This window comes from Haliotis asinina, chromosome 14 (assembly GCF_037392515.1).
Source record: "Haliotis asinina isolate JCU_RB_2024 chromosome 14, JCU_Hal_asi_v2, whole genome shotgun sequence".
Classification (NCBI taxonomy): Eukaryota; Metazoa; Mollusca; class Gastropoda; order Lepetellida; family Haliotidae; genus Haliotis; species Haliotis asinina.
The window spans coordinates 55,165,862-55,184,804 of NC_090293.1; the positions used below are offsets into that span (position 1 = coordinate 55,165,862).

At 43.1% G+C, this 18,943-nt stretch overlaps 1 protein-coding gene across 1 annotated transcript in view; it reads right to left on the reverse strand.

Annotated features, from left to right (window-relative positions):
• LOC137261360 (uncharacterized) overlaps positions 1 to 18,943 on the reverse strand; it is a 38,040-nt gene that overhangs the window by 10,231 nt on the left and 8,866 nt on the right. The window contains exons 4-5 of the mRNA XM_067799101.1: positions 10,431 to 10,571; positions 10,058 to 10,172 (exon numbers count right to left, since the gene is read on the reverse strand). Of these exons, the coding sequence (XP_067655202.1) occupies positions 10,058 to 10,172; positions 10,431 to 10,571 (256 nt within the window). The remainder of the gene's footprint in view (positions 1 to 10,057; positions 10,173 to 10,430; positions 10,572 to 18,943) is intronic.

Below are 18,943 nucleotides of genomic sequence, written 5' to 3' on the forward strand. Positions count from 1 at the left end.
GATACACCTGTACAGTCAACCACCTCATTCAGATACACCTGTACAGTTAACCACCTCATTCAGATACCCCTGTACAGTTAACCACCTCATCTCATTCAGATACACCTGTACAGTGATGTAGTCACTCACCTCATTCAGATACACCTGTACAGTTAACCACCTCACCTCATTCAGATACCCCTGTAGAGTTAACCACCTCACCTCATTCAGATACACCTGTACAGTTAACCACCTCATCTCATTCAGATACACCTGTACAGTGATGTGGCCATCTCACCTCATTCAGATACACCTGTACAGTTAACCACCTCACCTCATTCAGATACACCTGTACAGTTAACCACCTCACCTCATTCAGATACACCTGTACAGTGATGTGGCCATCTCACCTCATTCAGATACACCTGTACAGTCAACCACCTCATTCAGATACACCTGTACAGTTAACCACCTCATTCAGATACCCCTGTACAGTTAACCACCTCATCTCATTCAGATACACCTGTACAGTGATGTAGTCACTCACCTCATTCAGATACACCTGTACAGTTAACCACCTCACCTCATTCAGATACCCCTGTAGAGTTAACCACCTCACCTCATTCAGATACACCTGTACAGTTAACCACCTCATCTCATTCAGATACACCTGTACAGTGATGTGGCCATCTCACCTCATTCAGATACACCTGTACAGTTAACCACCTCACCTCATTCAGATACCCCTGTACAGTTAACCACCTCATCTCATTCAGATACACCTGTACAGTGATGTGGCCATCTCACCTCATTCAGATACACCTGTACAGTTAACCACCTCACCTCATTCAGATAAACCTGTACAGTTAACCACCTCATCTCATTCAGATACACCTGTACAGTGATGTGGCCACCTCATCTCATTCAGATACACCTGTACAGCTAACCACCTCACCTCATTCAGATACACCTGTACAGTTAACCACCTCACCTCATTCAGATACCCCTGTAGAGTTAACCACCTCACCTCATTCAGATACACCTGTACAGTTAACCACCTCACCTCATTCAGATACACCTGTACAGTGATGTAACCATCTAACCTCATTCAGATACACCTGTACAGTGATGTGGCCATCTCACCTCATTCAGATACACCTGTACAGTTAACCACCTCACCTCATTCAGATACCCCTGTACAGTTAACCACCTCATCTCATTCAGATACACCTGTACAGTTAACCACCTCATCTCATTCAGATACACCTGTACAGTGATGTGGCCATCTCACCTTATTCAGATACACCTGTACAGTTAACCACCTCACCTCATTCAGATACCCCTGTACAGTTAACCACCTCATCTCATTCAGATACACCTGTACATTGATGTGGTCATCTCACCTCATTCAGATACACCTGTACAGTTAACCACTTCACCTCATTCAGATACACCTGTACAGTTAACCACCTCATCTCATTCAGATACACCTGTACAGTTAACCACCTCACCTCATTCAGATACACCTGTACAGTTAACCACCTCATCTCATTCAGATACACCTGTACAGTTAACCACCTCACCTCATTCAGACACCCCTGTAGAGTTAACCACCTCACCTCATTCAGATACACCTGTACAGTGATGTGGCCATCTCACCTCATTCAGATACACCTGTACAGTTAACCACCTCACCTCATTCAGATACACCTGTACAGTTAACCACCTCACCTCATTCAGATACCCCTGTACAGTTAACCACCTCACCTCATTCAGATACATCTGTACAGTTAACCACCTCATCCCATTCAGATACACCTGTACAGTGATGTGGCCATCTCACCTCATTCAGATACACCTGTACAGTAAACCACCTCACCTCATTCAGATACCCCTGTACAGTTAACCACCTCATCTCATTCAGATACCCCTGTACAGTTAACCACCTCATCTCATTCAGATACACCTGTACAGTGATGTAGTCACTCACCTCATTCAGATACACCTGTACAGTTAACCACCTCATTCAGATACACCTGTACAGTTAACCACCTCATCTCATTCAGATACACCTGTACAGTGATGTAGTCACTCACCTCATTCAGATACACCTGTACAGTTAACCACCTCATTCAGATACACCTGTACAGTTAACCACCTCATTCAGATACCCATGTACAGTTAACCACCTCATCTCATTCAGATACACCTGTACAGTTAACCACCTCATCTCATTCAGATACACCTGTACAGTGATGTGGCCACCTCATCTCATTCAGATACACCTGCACAGTTAACCACCTTACCTCATTCAGATACACCTGTACAGTGATGTGGCCACCTCATCTCATTCAGATACACCTGTACAGTTAGCCACCTCATCTCATTCAGATACACCTGTACAGTTAACCACCTCACCTCATTCAGATACCCCTGTACAGTTAACCACCTCACCTCATTCAGATACACCTGTACAGTTAACCACCTCACCACATTCAGATACACCTGTACAGTTAACCACCTCACCTCATTCAGATACACCTGGAAAGTTAACCACCTCACCTCATTCAGATACACCTGTACAGTTAACCACCTCACCTCATTCAGAAACCCCTGTACAGTTAACCACCTCATCTCATTCAGATACACCTGTACAGTTAACCACCTCATCTCATTCAGATACACCTGTACAGTGATGTGGCCACCTCATCTCATTCAGATACACCTGCACAGTTAACCACCTCACCTCATTCAGATACACCTGTACAGTGATGTGGCCATCTCACCTCATTCAGATACACCTGTACAGTGATGTGGCCATCTCACCTCATTCAGATACACCTGCACAGTTAACCACCTCACCTCATTCAGATACCCCTGTAGAGTTAACCACCTCACCTCATTCAGATACACCTGTACAGTTAACCACCTCATCTCATTCAGATACACCTGTACAGTGATGTGGCCACCTCATCTCATTCAGATACACCTGCACAGTTAACCACCTCACCTCATTCAGATACACCTGTACAGTGATGTGGCCACCTCATCTCATTCAGATACACCTGTACAGTTAGCCACCTCATCTCATTCAGATACACCTGTACAGTTAACCACCTCACCTCATTCAGATACACCTGTACAGTTAACCACCTCACCTCATTCAGATACACCTGTACAGTTAACCACCTCACCACATTCAGATACACCTGTACAGTTAACCACCTCACCTCATTCAGATACACCTGTACAGTTAACCACCTCACCTCATTCAGATACACCTGTACAGTTAACCACCTCACCTCATTCAGAAACCCCTGTACAGTTAACCACCTCATCTCATTCAGATACACCTGTACAGTGATGTGGCCATCTCACCTCATTCAGATACACCTGTACAGTGATGTGGCCATCTCACCTCATTCAGATACACCTGTACAGTTAACCACCTCACCTCATTCAGATACCCCTGTACAGTTAACCACCTCATCTCATTCAGATACACCTGTACAGTTAACCACCTCATCTCATTCAGATACACCTGTACAGTGATGTGGGCATCTCATCTCCTTCAGATACACCTGTACAGCTAACCACCTCACCTCATTCAGATACACCTGTACAGTTAACCACCTCATCTCATTCAGATACACCTGTACAGTGATGTAGTCACTCACCTCATTCAGATACACCTGTACAGTTAACCACCTCACCTCATTCAGATACCCCTGTAGAGTTAACCACCTCACCTCATTCAGATACACCTGTACAGTTAACCACCTCATCTCATTCAGATACACCTGTACAGTGATGTGGCCATCTCACCTCATTCAGATACACCTGCACAGTTAACCACCTCACCTCATTCAGATACACCTGTACAGTTAACCACCTCACCTCATTCAGATACCCCTGTACAGTTAACCACCTCACCTCATTCAGATACACCTGTACAGTTAACCACCTCATCCCATTCAGATACACCTGTACAGTGATGTGGCCATCTCACCTCATTCAGATACACCTGTACAGTTAACCACCTCACCTCATTCAGATACCCCTGTACAGTTAACCACCTCATCTCATTCAGATACACCTGTACAGTGATGTGGCCATCTCACCTCATTCAGATACACCTGTACAGTTAACCACCTCACCTCATTCAGATAAACCTGTACAGTTAACCACCTCATCTCATTCAGATACACCTGTACAGTGATGTGGCCACCTCATCTCATTCAGATACACCTGCACAGCTAACCACCTCACCTCATTCAGATACACCTGTACAGTTAACCACCTCACCTCATTCAGATACCCCTGTAGAGTTAACCACCTCACCTCATTCAGATACACCTGTACAGTTAACCACCTCACCTAATTCAGATACACCTGTACAGTGATGTAACCATCTAACCTCATTCAGATACACCTGTACAGTGATGTGGCCATCTCACCTCATTCAGATACACCTGTACAGTTAACCACCTCACCTCATTCAGATACCCCTGTACAGTTAACCACCTCATCTCATTCAGATACACCTGTACAGTTAACCACCTCATCTCATTCAGATACACCTGTACAGTGATGTGGCCATCTCACCTTATTCAGATACACCTGTACAGTTAACCACCTCACCTCATTCAGATACCCCTGTACAGTTAACCACCTCATCTCATTCAGATACACCTGTACATTGATGTGGTCATCTCACCTCATTCAGATACACCTGTACAGTTAACCACTTCACCTCATTCAGATACACCTGTACAGTTAACCACCTCATCTCATTCAGATACACCTGTACAGTTAACCACCTCACCTCATTCAGATACACCTGTACAGTTAACCACCTCATCTCATTCAGATACACCTGTACAGTTAACCACCTCACCTCATTCAGATACCCCTGTAGAGTTAACCACCTCACCTCATTCAGATACACCTGTACAGTGATGTGGCCATCTCACCTCATTCAGATACACCTGTACAGTTAACCACCTCACCTCATTCAGATACACCTGTACAGTTAACCACCTCACCTCATTCAGATACCCCTGTACAGTTAACCACCTCACCTCATTCAGATACATCTGTACAGTTAACCACCTCATCCCATTCAGATACACCTGTACAGTGATGTGGCCATCTCACCTCATTCAGATACACCTGTACAGTTAACCACCTCACCTCATTCAGATACCCCTGTACAGTTAACCACCTCATCTCATTCAGATACACCTGTACAGTGATGTGGCCATCTCACCTCATTCAGATACCCCTGTAGAGTTAACCACCTCACCTCATTCAGATAAACCTGTACAGTTAACCACCTCATCTCATTCAGATACACCTGTACAGTTAACCACCTCATCTCATTCAGATACACCTGTACAGTGATGTGGCCATCTCACCTCATTCAGATACACCTGTACAGTTAACCACCTCACCTCATTCAGATACACCTGTACAGTTAACCACCTCACCTCATTCAGATAAACCTGTACAGTTAACCACCTCACCTCATTCAGATACACCTGTACAGTTAACCACCTCATCCCATTCAGATACACCTGTACAGTGATGTGGCCATCTCACCTCATTCAGATACACCTGTACAGTTAACCACCTCACCTCATTCAGATACCCCTGTACAGTTAACCACCTCATCTCATTCAGATACACCTGTACAGTGATGTGGCCATCTCACCTCATTCAGATACACCTGTACAGTTAACCACCTCACCTCATTCAGATAAACCTGTACAGTTAACCATCTCATCTCATTCAGATACACCTGTACAGTGATGTGGCCACCTCATCTCATTCAGATACACCTGTACAGCTAACCACCTCACCTCATTCAGATACACCTGTACAGTTAAACACCTCACCTCATTCAGATACCCCTGTAGAGTTAACCACCTCACCTCATTCAGATACAACTGTACAGTTAACCACCTCACCTCATTCAGATACACCTGTACAGTGATGTAACCATCTAACCTCATTCAGATACACCTGTACAGTGATGTCGCCACTCACCTCATTCACATACACCTGTACAGTGATGTGGCCACTCACCTCATTCAGATACACCTGTACAGTCATGTGGCCATCTCATCTCATTCAGATACACCTGTACAGTGATGTGGCCATCTCACCTCATTCAGATACACCTGTACAGTTAACCACCTCACCTCATTCAGATACACCTGTACAGTGATGTAACCATCTAACCTCATTCAGATACACCTGTACAGTGATGTCGCCACTCACCTCATTCACATACACCTGTACAGTGATGTGGCCACTTACCTCATTCAGATACACCTGTACAGTCATGTGGCCATCTCACCTCATTCAGATACACCTGTACAGTGATGTGGCCATCTCACCTCATTCAGATACACCTGTACAGTTAACCACCTCACCTCATTCAGATACCCCTGTACAGTTAACCACCTCATCTCATTCAGATACACCTGTACAGTTAACCACCTGATCTCATTCAGATACACCTGTACAGTGATGTGGCCATCTCACCTTATTCAGATACACCTGTACAGTTAACCACCTCACCTCATTCAGATACACCTGTACAGTTAACCACCTCACCTCATTCAGATACACCTGTACAGTTAACCACCTCACCTCATTCAGATACACCTGTACAGTTAACCACCTCATCCCATTCAGATACACCTGTACAGTGATGTGGCCATCTCACCTCATTCAGATACACCTGTACAGTTAACCACCTCACCTCATTCAGATACCCCTGTACAGTTAACCACCTCATCTCATTCAGATACACCTGTACAGTGATGTGGCCATCTCACCTCATTCAGATACCCCTGTAGAGTTAACCACCTCACCTCATTCAGATAAACCTGTACAGTTAACCACCTCATCTCATTCAGATACACCTGTACAGTTAACCACCTCATCTCATTCAGATACACCTGTACAGTGATGTGGCCATCTCACCTCATTCAGATACACCTGTACAGTTAACCACCTCACCTCATTCAGATACACCTGTACAGTTAACCACCTCACCTCATTCAGATAAACCTGTACAGTTAACCACCTCACCTCATTCAGATACACCTGTACAGTTAACCACCTCATCCCATTCAGATACACCTGTACAGTGATGTGGCCATCTCACCTCATTCAGATACACCTGTACAGTTAACCACCTCACCTCATTCAGATACCCCTGTACAGTTAACCACCTCATCTCATTCAGATACACCTGTACAGTGATGTGGCCATCTCACCTCATTCAGATACACCTGTACAGTTAACCACCTCACCTCATTCAGATAAACCTGTACAGTTAACCACCTCATCTCATTCAGATACACCTGTACAGTGATGTGGCCACCTCATCTCATTCAGATACACCTGTACAGCTAACCACCTCACCTCATTCAGATACACCTGTACAGTTAACCACCTCACCTCATTCAGATACCCCTGTAGAGTTAACCACCTCACCTCATTCAGATACACCTGTACAGTTAACCACCTCACCTCATTCAGATACACCTGTACAGTGATGTAACCATCTAACCTCATTCAGATACACCTGTACAGTGATGTCGCCACTCACCTCATTCACATACACCTGTACAGTGATGTGGCCACTCACCTCATTCAGATACACCTGTACAGTCATGTGGCCATCTCATCTCATTCAGATACACCTGTACAGTGATGTGGCCATCTCACCTCATTCAGATACACCTGTACAGTTAACCACCTCACCTCATTCAGATACACCTGTACAGTGATGTAACCATCTAACCTCATTCAGATACACCTGTACAGTGATGTCGCCACTCACCTCATTCACATACACCTGTACAGTGATGTGGCCACTCACCTCATTCAGATACACCTGTACAGTCATGTGGCCATCTCACCTCATTCAGATACACCTGTACAGTGATGTGGCCATCTCACCTCATTCAGATACACCTGTACAGTTAACCACCTCACCTCATTCAGATACCCCTGTACAGTTAACCACCTCATCTCATTCAGATACACCTGTACAGTTAACCACCTCATCTCATTCAGATACACCTGTACAGTGATGTGGCCATCTCACCTTATTCAGATACACCTGTACAGTTAACCACCTCACCTCATTCAGATAAACCTGTACAGTTAACCACCTCATCTCATTCAGATACACCTGTACAGTGATGTGGCCACCTCATCTCATTCAGATACACCTGTACAGCTAACCACCTCACCTCATTCAGATACACCTGTACAGTTAACCACCTCACCTCATTCAGATACCCCTGTAGAGTTAACCACCTCACCTCATTCAGATACACCTGTACAGTTAACCACCTCACCTCATTCAGATACACCTGTACAGTGATGTAACCATCTAACCTCATTCAGATACACCTGTACAGTGATGTCGCCACTCACCTCATTCACATACACCTGTACAGTGATGTGGCCACTCACCTCATTCAGATACACCTGTACAGTCATGTGGCCATCTCATCTCATTCAGATACACCTGTACAGTGATGTGGCCATCTCACCTCATTCAGATACACCTGTACAGTTAACCACCTCACCTCATTCAGATACACCTGTACAGTGATGTAACCATCTAACCTCATTCAGATACACCTGTACAGTGATGTCGCCACTCACCTCATTCACATACACCTGTACAGTGATGTGGCCACTCACCTCATTCAGATACACCTGTACAGTCATGTGGCCATCTCACCTCATTCAGATACACCTGTACAGTGATGTGGCCATCTCACCTCATTCAGATACACCTGTACAGTTAACCACCTCACCTCATTCAGATACCCCTGTACAGTTAACCACCTCATCTCATTCAGATACACCTGTACAGTTAACCACCTCATCTCATTCAGATACACCTGTACAGTGATGTGGCCATCTCACCTTATTCAGATACACCTGTAGAGTTAACCACCTCACCTCATTCAGATACCCCTGTACAGTTAACCACCTCATCTCATTCAGATACACCTGTACAGTGATGTGGTCATCTCACCTCATTCAGATACACCTGTACAGTTAACCACCTCACCTCATTCAGATACCCCTGTACAGTTAACCACCTCATCTCATTCAGATACACCTGTACAGTTAACCACCTCACCTCATTCAGATACCCCTGTACAGTTAACCACCTCACCTCATTCAGATACACCTGTACAGTTAACCACCTCATCTCATTCAGATACACCTGTACAGTGATGTGGCCATCTCACCTCATTCAGATACACCTGTACAGTTAACCACCTCACCTCATTCAGATACACCTGTACAGTTAACCACCTCACCTCATTCAGATACCCCTGTACAGTTAACCACCTCACCTCATTCAGATACACCTGTACAGTTAACCACCTCATCCCATTCAGATACACCTGTACAGTGATGTGGCCATCTCACCTCATTCAGATACACCTGTACAGTTAACCACCTCACCTCATTCAGATACCCCTGTACAGTTAACCACCTCATCTCATTCAGATACACCTGTACAGTGATGTGGCCATCTCACCTCATTCAGATACACCTGTACAGTTAACCACCTCACCTCATTCAGATAAACCTGTACAGTTAACCACCTCATCTCATTCAGATACACCTGTACAGTGATGTGGCCACCTCATCTCATTCAGATACACCTGTACAGCTAACCACCTCACCTCATTCAGATACACCTGTACAGTTAACCACCTCACCTCATTCAGATACCCCTGTAGAGTTAACCACCTCACCTCATTCAGATACACCTGTACAGTTAACCACCTCACCTCATTCAGATACACCTGTACAGTTAACCACCTCACCTCATTCAGATACACCTGTACAGTGATGTAACCATCTAACCTCATTCAGATACACCTGTACAGTGATGTCGCCACTCACCTCATTCACATACACCTGTACAGTGATGTGGCCACTCACCTCATTCAGATACACCTGTACAGTCATGTGGCCATCTCATCTCATTCAGATACACCTGTACAGTGATGTAGCCACTCACCTCATTCAGATACACCTGTACAGTGATATAACTTTGTTCCTTGTTTTTCCTTGTGAATATCCCATCCTTGTGGATTCTGAAGTATTCTCCAGGCTCGTAACGGAGGAAGCGAAGTCTGGAAATATAGATTTTAATTCTTAAATAGTTGCAAACACCATCATGGAACACAGGAACTGGTTCAGCTTGTCAACTGAGAACCCAATTCAGTTGAAATATTGGTTATCGTCAACATTTACATAGTGGTCAAACAAGTCCATAAAAATTTCATATGTCAGTAGAAGGACATAATATGTATTGTTCAAGTAAGATACCATCTTGCTTAGCAGCCAGCAGACAGACAACACAGAAACGATTTACACAGAAGACAATCTACCTTTCATTCAGACCTAAAGCCCTCTTCCCTTTGAAAACTTCAGGGACAAACGACTTTATCCTATTCCACAACTTCTCTGACTCCTTCTTCGACTCCCACATCAGGCGGGAACTGTTTCTCAATTCAGGTATGTCTTCTTGGCTGATGGAGTATAGAATGAACTCTCTTACAAAATGTAATATGATGCTTATCATAATCCACATTTAGCAATACAAGATTCATTAGAACACATCTCTGATAAGATGAAATGAATTACTTCCCTCAGAACAAGATATACTCTGATGCTCCACAGGTGATGTGAGTTGTATCTGATATATCTACCACCTTCAGTACATGTAATAGTCCGATGTTCTGCAGCTGATGTGACATATCTGAATCTGATATACCTACCATCTTCAGTACATGTAATAGTCAGACGTTCCACAGGTGATGTGACATATGTGATATACCCACCACCTTCAGTACATGTAATAGTCCGATGTTCTGCAGCTGATGTGACATATCTGAATCTGACATACCTACCACCTTCAGTACATGTAATAGTCAGACATTCCACAGGTGATGTGACATATGTGATATACCTACCACCTTCAGTACATGTAATAGTCAGACGTTCCACAGGTGATGTGACATATCTGATATACCTACCACCTTCAGCACATGTAATAGTCAGACGTTCCACGGGTGATGTGACATATCTGATATACCTACCACCTTCAGCACATGTAATAGTCAGACGTTCCACGGGTGATGTGACATATCTGACATACCTACCACCTTCAGCACATGTAATAGTCAGACGTTCCACAGGTGATGTGACATATCTGATATACCTACCACCTCCAGTACATGTAATAGTCAGACTTTCCACAGGTGATGTGACATATCTGATATACCTACCACCTTCAGCACATGTAATAGTCAGACTTTCCACAGGTGATGTGACATATCTGATATACCTACCACCTTCAGCACATGTAATAGTCAGACGTTCCACAGGTGATGTGACATATCTGATATACCTACCACCTCCAGTACATGTAATAGTCAGACTTTCCACAGGTGATGTGACATATCTGATATACCTACCATCTTCAGTACATGTAATAGTCAGACTTTCCACAGGTGATGTGACATATGTGATATACCTACCATCTTCAGTACATGTAATAGTCAGACTTTCCACAGGTGATGTGACATAAGTGATATACCTACCACCTCCAGTACATGTAATAGTCAGACTTTCCACAGGTGATGTGACATATCTGATATACCTACCATCTTCAGTACATGTAATAGTCAGACATTCCACAGGTGATGTGACATATGTGATATACCTACCATCTTCAGTACATGTAATAGTCAGACGTTCCACAGGTGATGTGACATATCTGATATACCTACCACCTTCAGCACATGTAATAGTCAGACGTTCCACGGGTGATGTGACATATCTGATATACCTACCACCTTCAGCACATGTAATAGTCAGACGTTCCACGGGTGATGTGACATATCTGATATACCTACCACCTTCAGCACATGTAATAGTCAGACGTTCCACAGGTGATGTGACATATCTGATATACCTACTACCTCCAGTACATGTAATAGTCAGACTTTCCACAGGTGATGTGACATATCTGATATACCTACCACCTTCAGCACATGTAATAGTCAGACATTCCACAGGTGATGTGACATATCTGATATACCTACCATCTTCAGTACATGTAATAGTCAGACTTTCCACAGGTGATGTGACATATCTGATATACCTACCATCTTCAGTACATGTAATAGTCAGACGTTCCACAGGTGATGTGACATATCTGATATACCTACCACCTTCAGCACATGTAATAGTCAGACGTTCCACGGGTGATGTGACATATCTGATATACCTACCATCTTCAGTACATGTAATAGTCAGACTTTCCACAGGTGATGTGACATATCTGATATACCTACCATCTTCAGTACATGTAATAGTCAGACGTTCCACAGGTGATGTGACATATGTGATATACCTACCACCTTCAGTACATGTAATAGTCAGACGTTCCACAGGTGATGTGACATATGTGATATACCTACTACCTTCAGTACATGTAATAGTCAGACATTCCACAGGTGATGTGACATATCTGATATACCTACCATCTTCAGTACATGTAATAGTCAGACATTCCACAGGTGATGTGACATATGTGATATACCTACCTCCTTCAGTACATGTAGTAGTCAGACGTTCCACAGGTGATGTGACATATCTGATATACCTACCACCTTCAGTACATGTAATAGTCAGACGTTCCACGGGTGATGTGACATATCTGATATACCTACCACCTTCAGCACATGTAATAGTCAGACTTTCCACGGGTGATGTGATATATGTGATATACCTACCACCTTCAGCACATGTAATAGTCAGACATTCCACAGGTGATGTGACATATCTGATATACCTACCTCCTTCAGTACATGTAGTAGTCAGACGTTCCACAGGTGATGTGACATATCTCATATACCTACCACCTTCAGTACATGTAATAGTCAGACGTTCCACGGGTGATGTGACATATCTGATATACCTACCACCTTCAGCACATGTAATAGTCAGACTTTCCACGGGTGATGTGACATATCTGATATACCTACCATCTTCAGCACAGGTAATATTCAGACGTTCCACAGGTGATGTGACATATGTGATATACCTACCACCTTCAGCACATGTAATAGTCAGACATTCCACAGGTGATGTGACATATCTGATATACCTACCATCTTCAGTACATGTAATAGTCAGACGTTCCACAGGTGATGTGACATATGTGATATACCTACCACCTTCAGCACATGTAATAGTCAGACATTCCACAGGTGATGTGACATATCTGATATACCTACCACCTTCAGTACATGTAATAGTCAGACATTCCACAGGTGATGTGACATATGTCATATACCTACCACCTTCAGCACATGTAATAGTCAGACGTTCCACGGGTGATGTGACATATCTGATATACCTACCATCTTCAGTACATGTAATAGTCAGACATTCCACAGGTGATGTGACATATGTGATATACCTACCACCTTCAGTACATGTAATAGTCAGACGTTACACGGGTGATGTGACATATCTCATATACCTACCACCTTCAGTACATGTAATAGTCAGACGTTCCACAGGTGATGTGACATATGTGATATACCTACCACCTTCAGTACATGTAATAGTCAGACATTCCACAGGTGATGTGACATATGTGATATACCTACCACCTTCAGCACATGTAATAGTCAGACGTTCCACGGGTGATGTGACATATCTGATATACCTACCACCTTCAGCACATGTAATAGTCAGACGTTCCACGGGTGATGTGACATATCTGATATACCTACCATCTTCAGTACATGTAATAGTCAGACTTTCCACAGGTGATGTGACATATCTGATATACCTACCATCTTCAGTACATGTAATAGTCAGACGTTCCACAGGTGATGTGACATATGTGATATACCTACCACCTTCAGTACATGTAATAGTCAGACGTTCCACAGGTGATGTGACATATGTGATATACCTACTACCTTCAGTACATGTAATAGTCAGACATTCCACAGGTGATGTGACATATCTGATATACCTACCATCTTCAGTACATGTAATAGTCAGATATTCCACAGGTGATGTGACATATGTGATATACCTACCACCTTCAGTACATGTAATAGTCAGACGTTCCACAGGTGATGTGACATATCTGATATACCTACCATCTTCAGTACATGTAATAGTCAGACTTTCCACAGGTGATGTGACATATCTGATATACCTACCATCTTCAGTACATGTAATAGTCAGACGTTCCACAGGTGATGTGACATATGTGATATACCTACCACCTTCAGTACATGTAATAGTCAGACGTTCCACAGGTGATGTGACATATGTGATATACCTACTACCTTCAGTACATGTAATAGTCAGACATTCCACAGGTGATGTGACATATCTGATATACCTACCATCTTCAGTACATGTAATAGTCAGACATTCCACAGGTGATGTGACATATGTGATATACCTACCTCCTTCAGTACATGTAGTAGTCAGACGTTCCACAGGTGATGTGACATATCTGATATACCTACCACCTTCAGTACATGTAATAGTCAGACGTTCCACGGGTGATGTGACATATCTGATATACCTACCACCTTCAGCACATGTAATAGTCAGACTTTCCACGGGTGATGTGATATATGTGATATACCTACCACCTTCAGCACATGTAATAGTCAGACATTCCACAGGTGATGTGACATATCTGATATACCTACCTCCTTCAGTACATGTAGTAGTCAGACGTTCCACAGGTGATGTGACATATCTGATATACCTACCACCTTCAGTACATGTAATAGTCAGACGTTCCACGGGTGATGTGACATATCTGATATACCTACCACCTTCAGCACATGTAATAGTCAGACTTTCCACGGGTGATGTGACATATCTGATATACCTACCATCTTCAGCACAGGTAATATTCAGACGTTCCACAGGTGATGTGACATATGTGATATACCTACCACCTTCAGCACATGTAATAGTCAGACATTCCACAGGTGATGTGACATATCTGATATACCTACCATCTTCAGTACATGTAATAGTCAGACGTTCCACAGGTGATGTGACATATGTGATATACCTACCACCTTCAGCACATGTAATAGTCAGACATTCCACAGGTGATGTGACATATCTGATATACCTACCACCTTCAGTACATGTAATAGTCAGACATTCCACAGGTGATGTGACATATGTCATATACCTACCACCTTCAGCACATGTAATAGTCAGACGTTCCACGGGTGATGTGACATATGTGATATACCTACCATCTTCAGTACATGTAATAGTCAGACATTCCACAGGTGATGTGACATATGTGATATACCTACCACCTTCAGTACATGTAATAGTCAGACGTTACACGGGTGATGTGACATATCTCATATACCTACCACCTTCAGTACATGTAATAGTCAGACGTTCCACAGGTGATGTGACATATGTGATATACCTACCACCTTCAGTACATGTAATAGTCAGACATTCCACAGGTGATGTGACATATGTGATATACCTACCACCTTCAGCACATGTAATAGTCAGACGTTCCACGGGTGATGTGACATATCTGATATACCTACCACCTTCAGCACATGTAATAGTCAGACGTTCCACGGGTGATGTGACATATCTGATATACCTACCATCTTCAGTACATGTAATAGTCAGACTTTCCACAGGTGATGTGACATATCTGATATACCTACCATCTTCAGTACATGTAATAGTCAGACGTTCCACAGGTGATGTGACATATGTGATATACCTACCACCTTCAGTACATGTAATAGTCAGACGTTCCACAGGTGATGTGACATATGTGATATACCTACTACCTTCAGTACATGTAATAGTCAGACATTCCACAGGTGATGTGACATATCTGATATACCTACCATCTTCAGTACATGTAATAGTCAGATATTCCACAGGTGATGTGACATATGTGATATACCTACCACCTTCAGTACATGTAATAGTCAGACGTTCCACAGGTGATGTGACATATCTGATATACCTACCATCTTCAGTACATGTAATAGTCAGACGTTCCACAGGTGATGTGACATATCTGATATACCTACCATCTTCAGTACATGTAATAGTCAGACATTCCACAGGTGATGTGACATATGTGATATACCTACCATCTTCAGTACATGTAATAGTCAGACGTTCCACGGGTGATGTGACATATCTGATATACCAACCACCTTCAGCACATGTAATAGTCAGACGTTCCACGGGTGATGTGAGATATCTGATATACCTACCACCTTCAGCACATGTAATAGTCAGACTTTCCACGGGTGATGTGACATATCTGATATACCTACCACCTTCAGCACAGGTAATAGTCAGACGTTCCACAGGTGATGTGACATATGTGATATACCTACCACCTTCAGCACATGTAATAGTCAGACATTCCACAGGTGATGTGACACATCTGATATACCTACCATCTTCAGTACATGTAATAGTCAGACGTTCCACAGGTGATGTGACATATGTGATATACCTACCACCTTCAGCACATGTAATAGTCAGACATTCCACAGGTGATGTGACATATCTGATATACCTACCACCTTCAGTACATGTAATAGTCAGACATTCCACAGGTGATGTGACATATGTCATATACCTACCACCTTCAGCACATGTAATAGTCAGACGTTCCACGGGTGATGTGACATATGTGATATACCTACCATCTTCAGTACATGTAATAGTCAGACATTCCACAGGTGATGTGACATATGTGATATACCTACCACCTTCAGTACATGTAATAGTCTGACGTTCCACGGGTGATGTGACATATCTGATATACCTACCACCTTCAGTACATGTAATAGTCAGACGTTCCACAGGTGATGTGACATATGTGATATACCTACCACCTTCAGTACATGTAATAGTCAGACATTCCACAGGTGATGTGACATATGTGATATACCTACCACCTTCAGCACATGTAATAGTCAGACGTTCCACGGGTGATGTGACATATCTGATATACCTACCACCTTCAGCACATGTAATAGTCAGACGTTCCACGGGTGATGTGACATACCTGATATACCTACCACCTTCAGCACATGTAATAGTCAGACTTTCCACGGGTGATGTGACATATCTGATATACCTACCACCTTCAGCACATGTAATAGTCAGACGTTCCACGGGTGATGTGACATATCTGACATACCTACCACCTTCAGCACATGTAATAGTCAGACGTTCCACAGGTGATGTGACATATCTGAGATACCTACCACCTCCAGTACATGTAATAGTCAGACTTTCCACAGGTGATGTGACATATCTGATATACCTACCACCTTCAGCACATGTAATAGTCAGACTTTCCACAGGTGATGTGACATATCTGATATACCTACCACCTTCAGCACATGTAATAGTCAGACGTTCCACAGGTGATGTGACATATCTGATATACCTACCACCTCCAGTACATGTAATAGTCAGACTTTCCACAGGTGATGTGACATATCTGATATACCTACCATCTTCAGTACATGTAATAGTCAGACTTTCCACAGGTGATGTGACATATCTGATATACCTACCTCCTTCAGTACATGTAGTAGTCAGACGTTCCACAGGTGATGTGACATATCTGATATACCTACCACCTTCAGTACATGTAATAGTCAGACGTTCCACGGGTGATGTGACATATCTGATATACCTACCACCTTCAGCACATGTAATAGTCAGACTTTCCACGGGTGATGTGACATATCTGATATACCTACCATCTTCAGCACAGGTAATATTCAGACGTTCCACAGGTGATGTGACATATCTGATATACCTACCACCTTCAGCACATGTAATAGTCAGACATTCCACAGGTGATGTGACATATCTGATATACCTACCACCTTCAGTACATGTAATAGTCAGACGTTCCACGGGTGATGTGACATATCTGATATACCTACCACCTTCAGCACATGTAATAGTCAGACTTTCCACGGGTGATGTGACATATCTGATATACCTACCATCTTCAGCACAGGTAATATTCAGACGTTCCACAGGTGATGTGACATATCTGATATACCTACCACCTTCAGCACATGTAATAGTCAGACATTCCACAGGTGATGTGACATATCTGATATACCTACCATCTTCAGTACATGTAATAGTCAGACGTTCCACAGGTGATGTGACATATGTGATATACCTACCACCTTCAGCACATGTAATAGTCAGACATTCCACAGGTGATGTGACATATCTGATATACCTACCACCTTCAGTACATGTAATAGTCAGACATTCCACAGGTGATGTGACATATGTCATATACCTACCACCTTCAGCACATGTAATAGTCAGACGTTCCACGGGTGATGTGACATATGTGATATACCTACCATCTTCAGTACATGTAATAGTCAGACATTCCACAGGTGATGTGACATATGTGATATACCTACCACCTTCAGTACATGTAATAGTCAGACGTTGCACGGGTGATGTGACATATCTGATATACCTACCACCTTCAGTACATGTAATAGTCAGACGTTCCACAGGTGATGTGACATATGTGATATACCTACCACCTTCAGTACATGTAATAGTCAGACATTCCACAGGTGATGTGACATATGTGATATACCTACCACCTTCAGCACATGTAATAGTCAGACGTTCCACGGGTGATGTGACATATCTGATATACCTACCACCTTCAGCACATGTAATAGTCAGACGTTCCACGGGTGATGTGACATATCTGATATACCTACCATCTTCAGTACATGTAATAGTCAGACTTTCCACAGGTGATGTGACATATCTG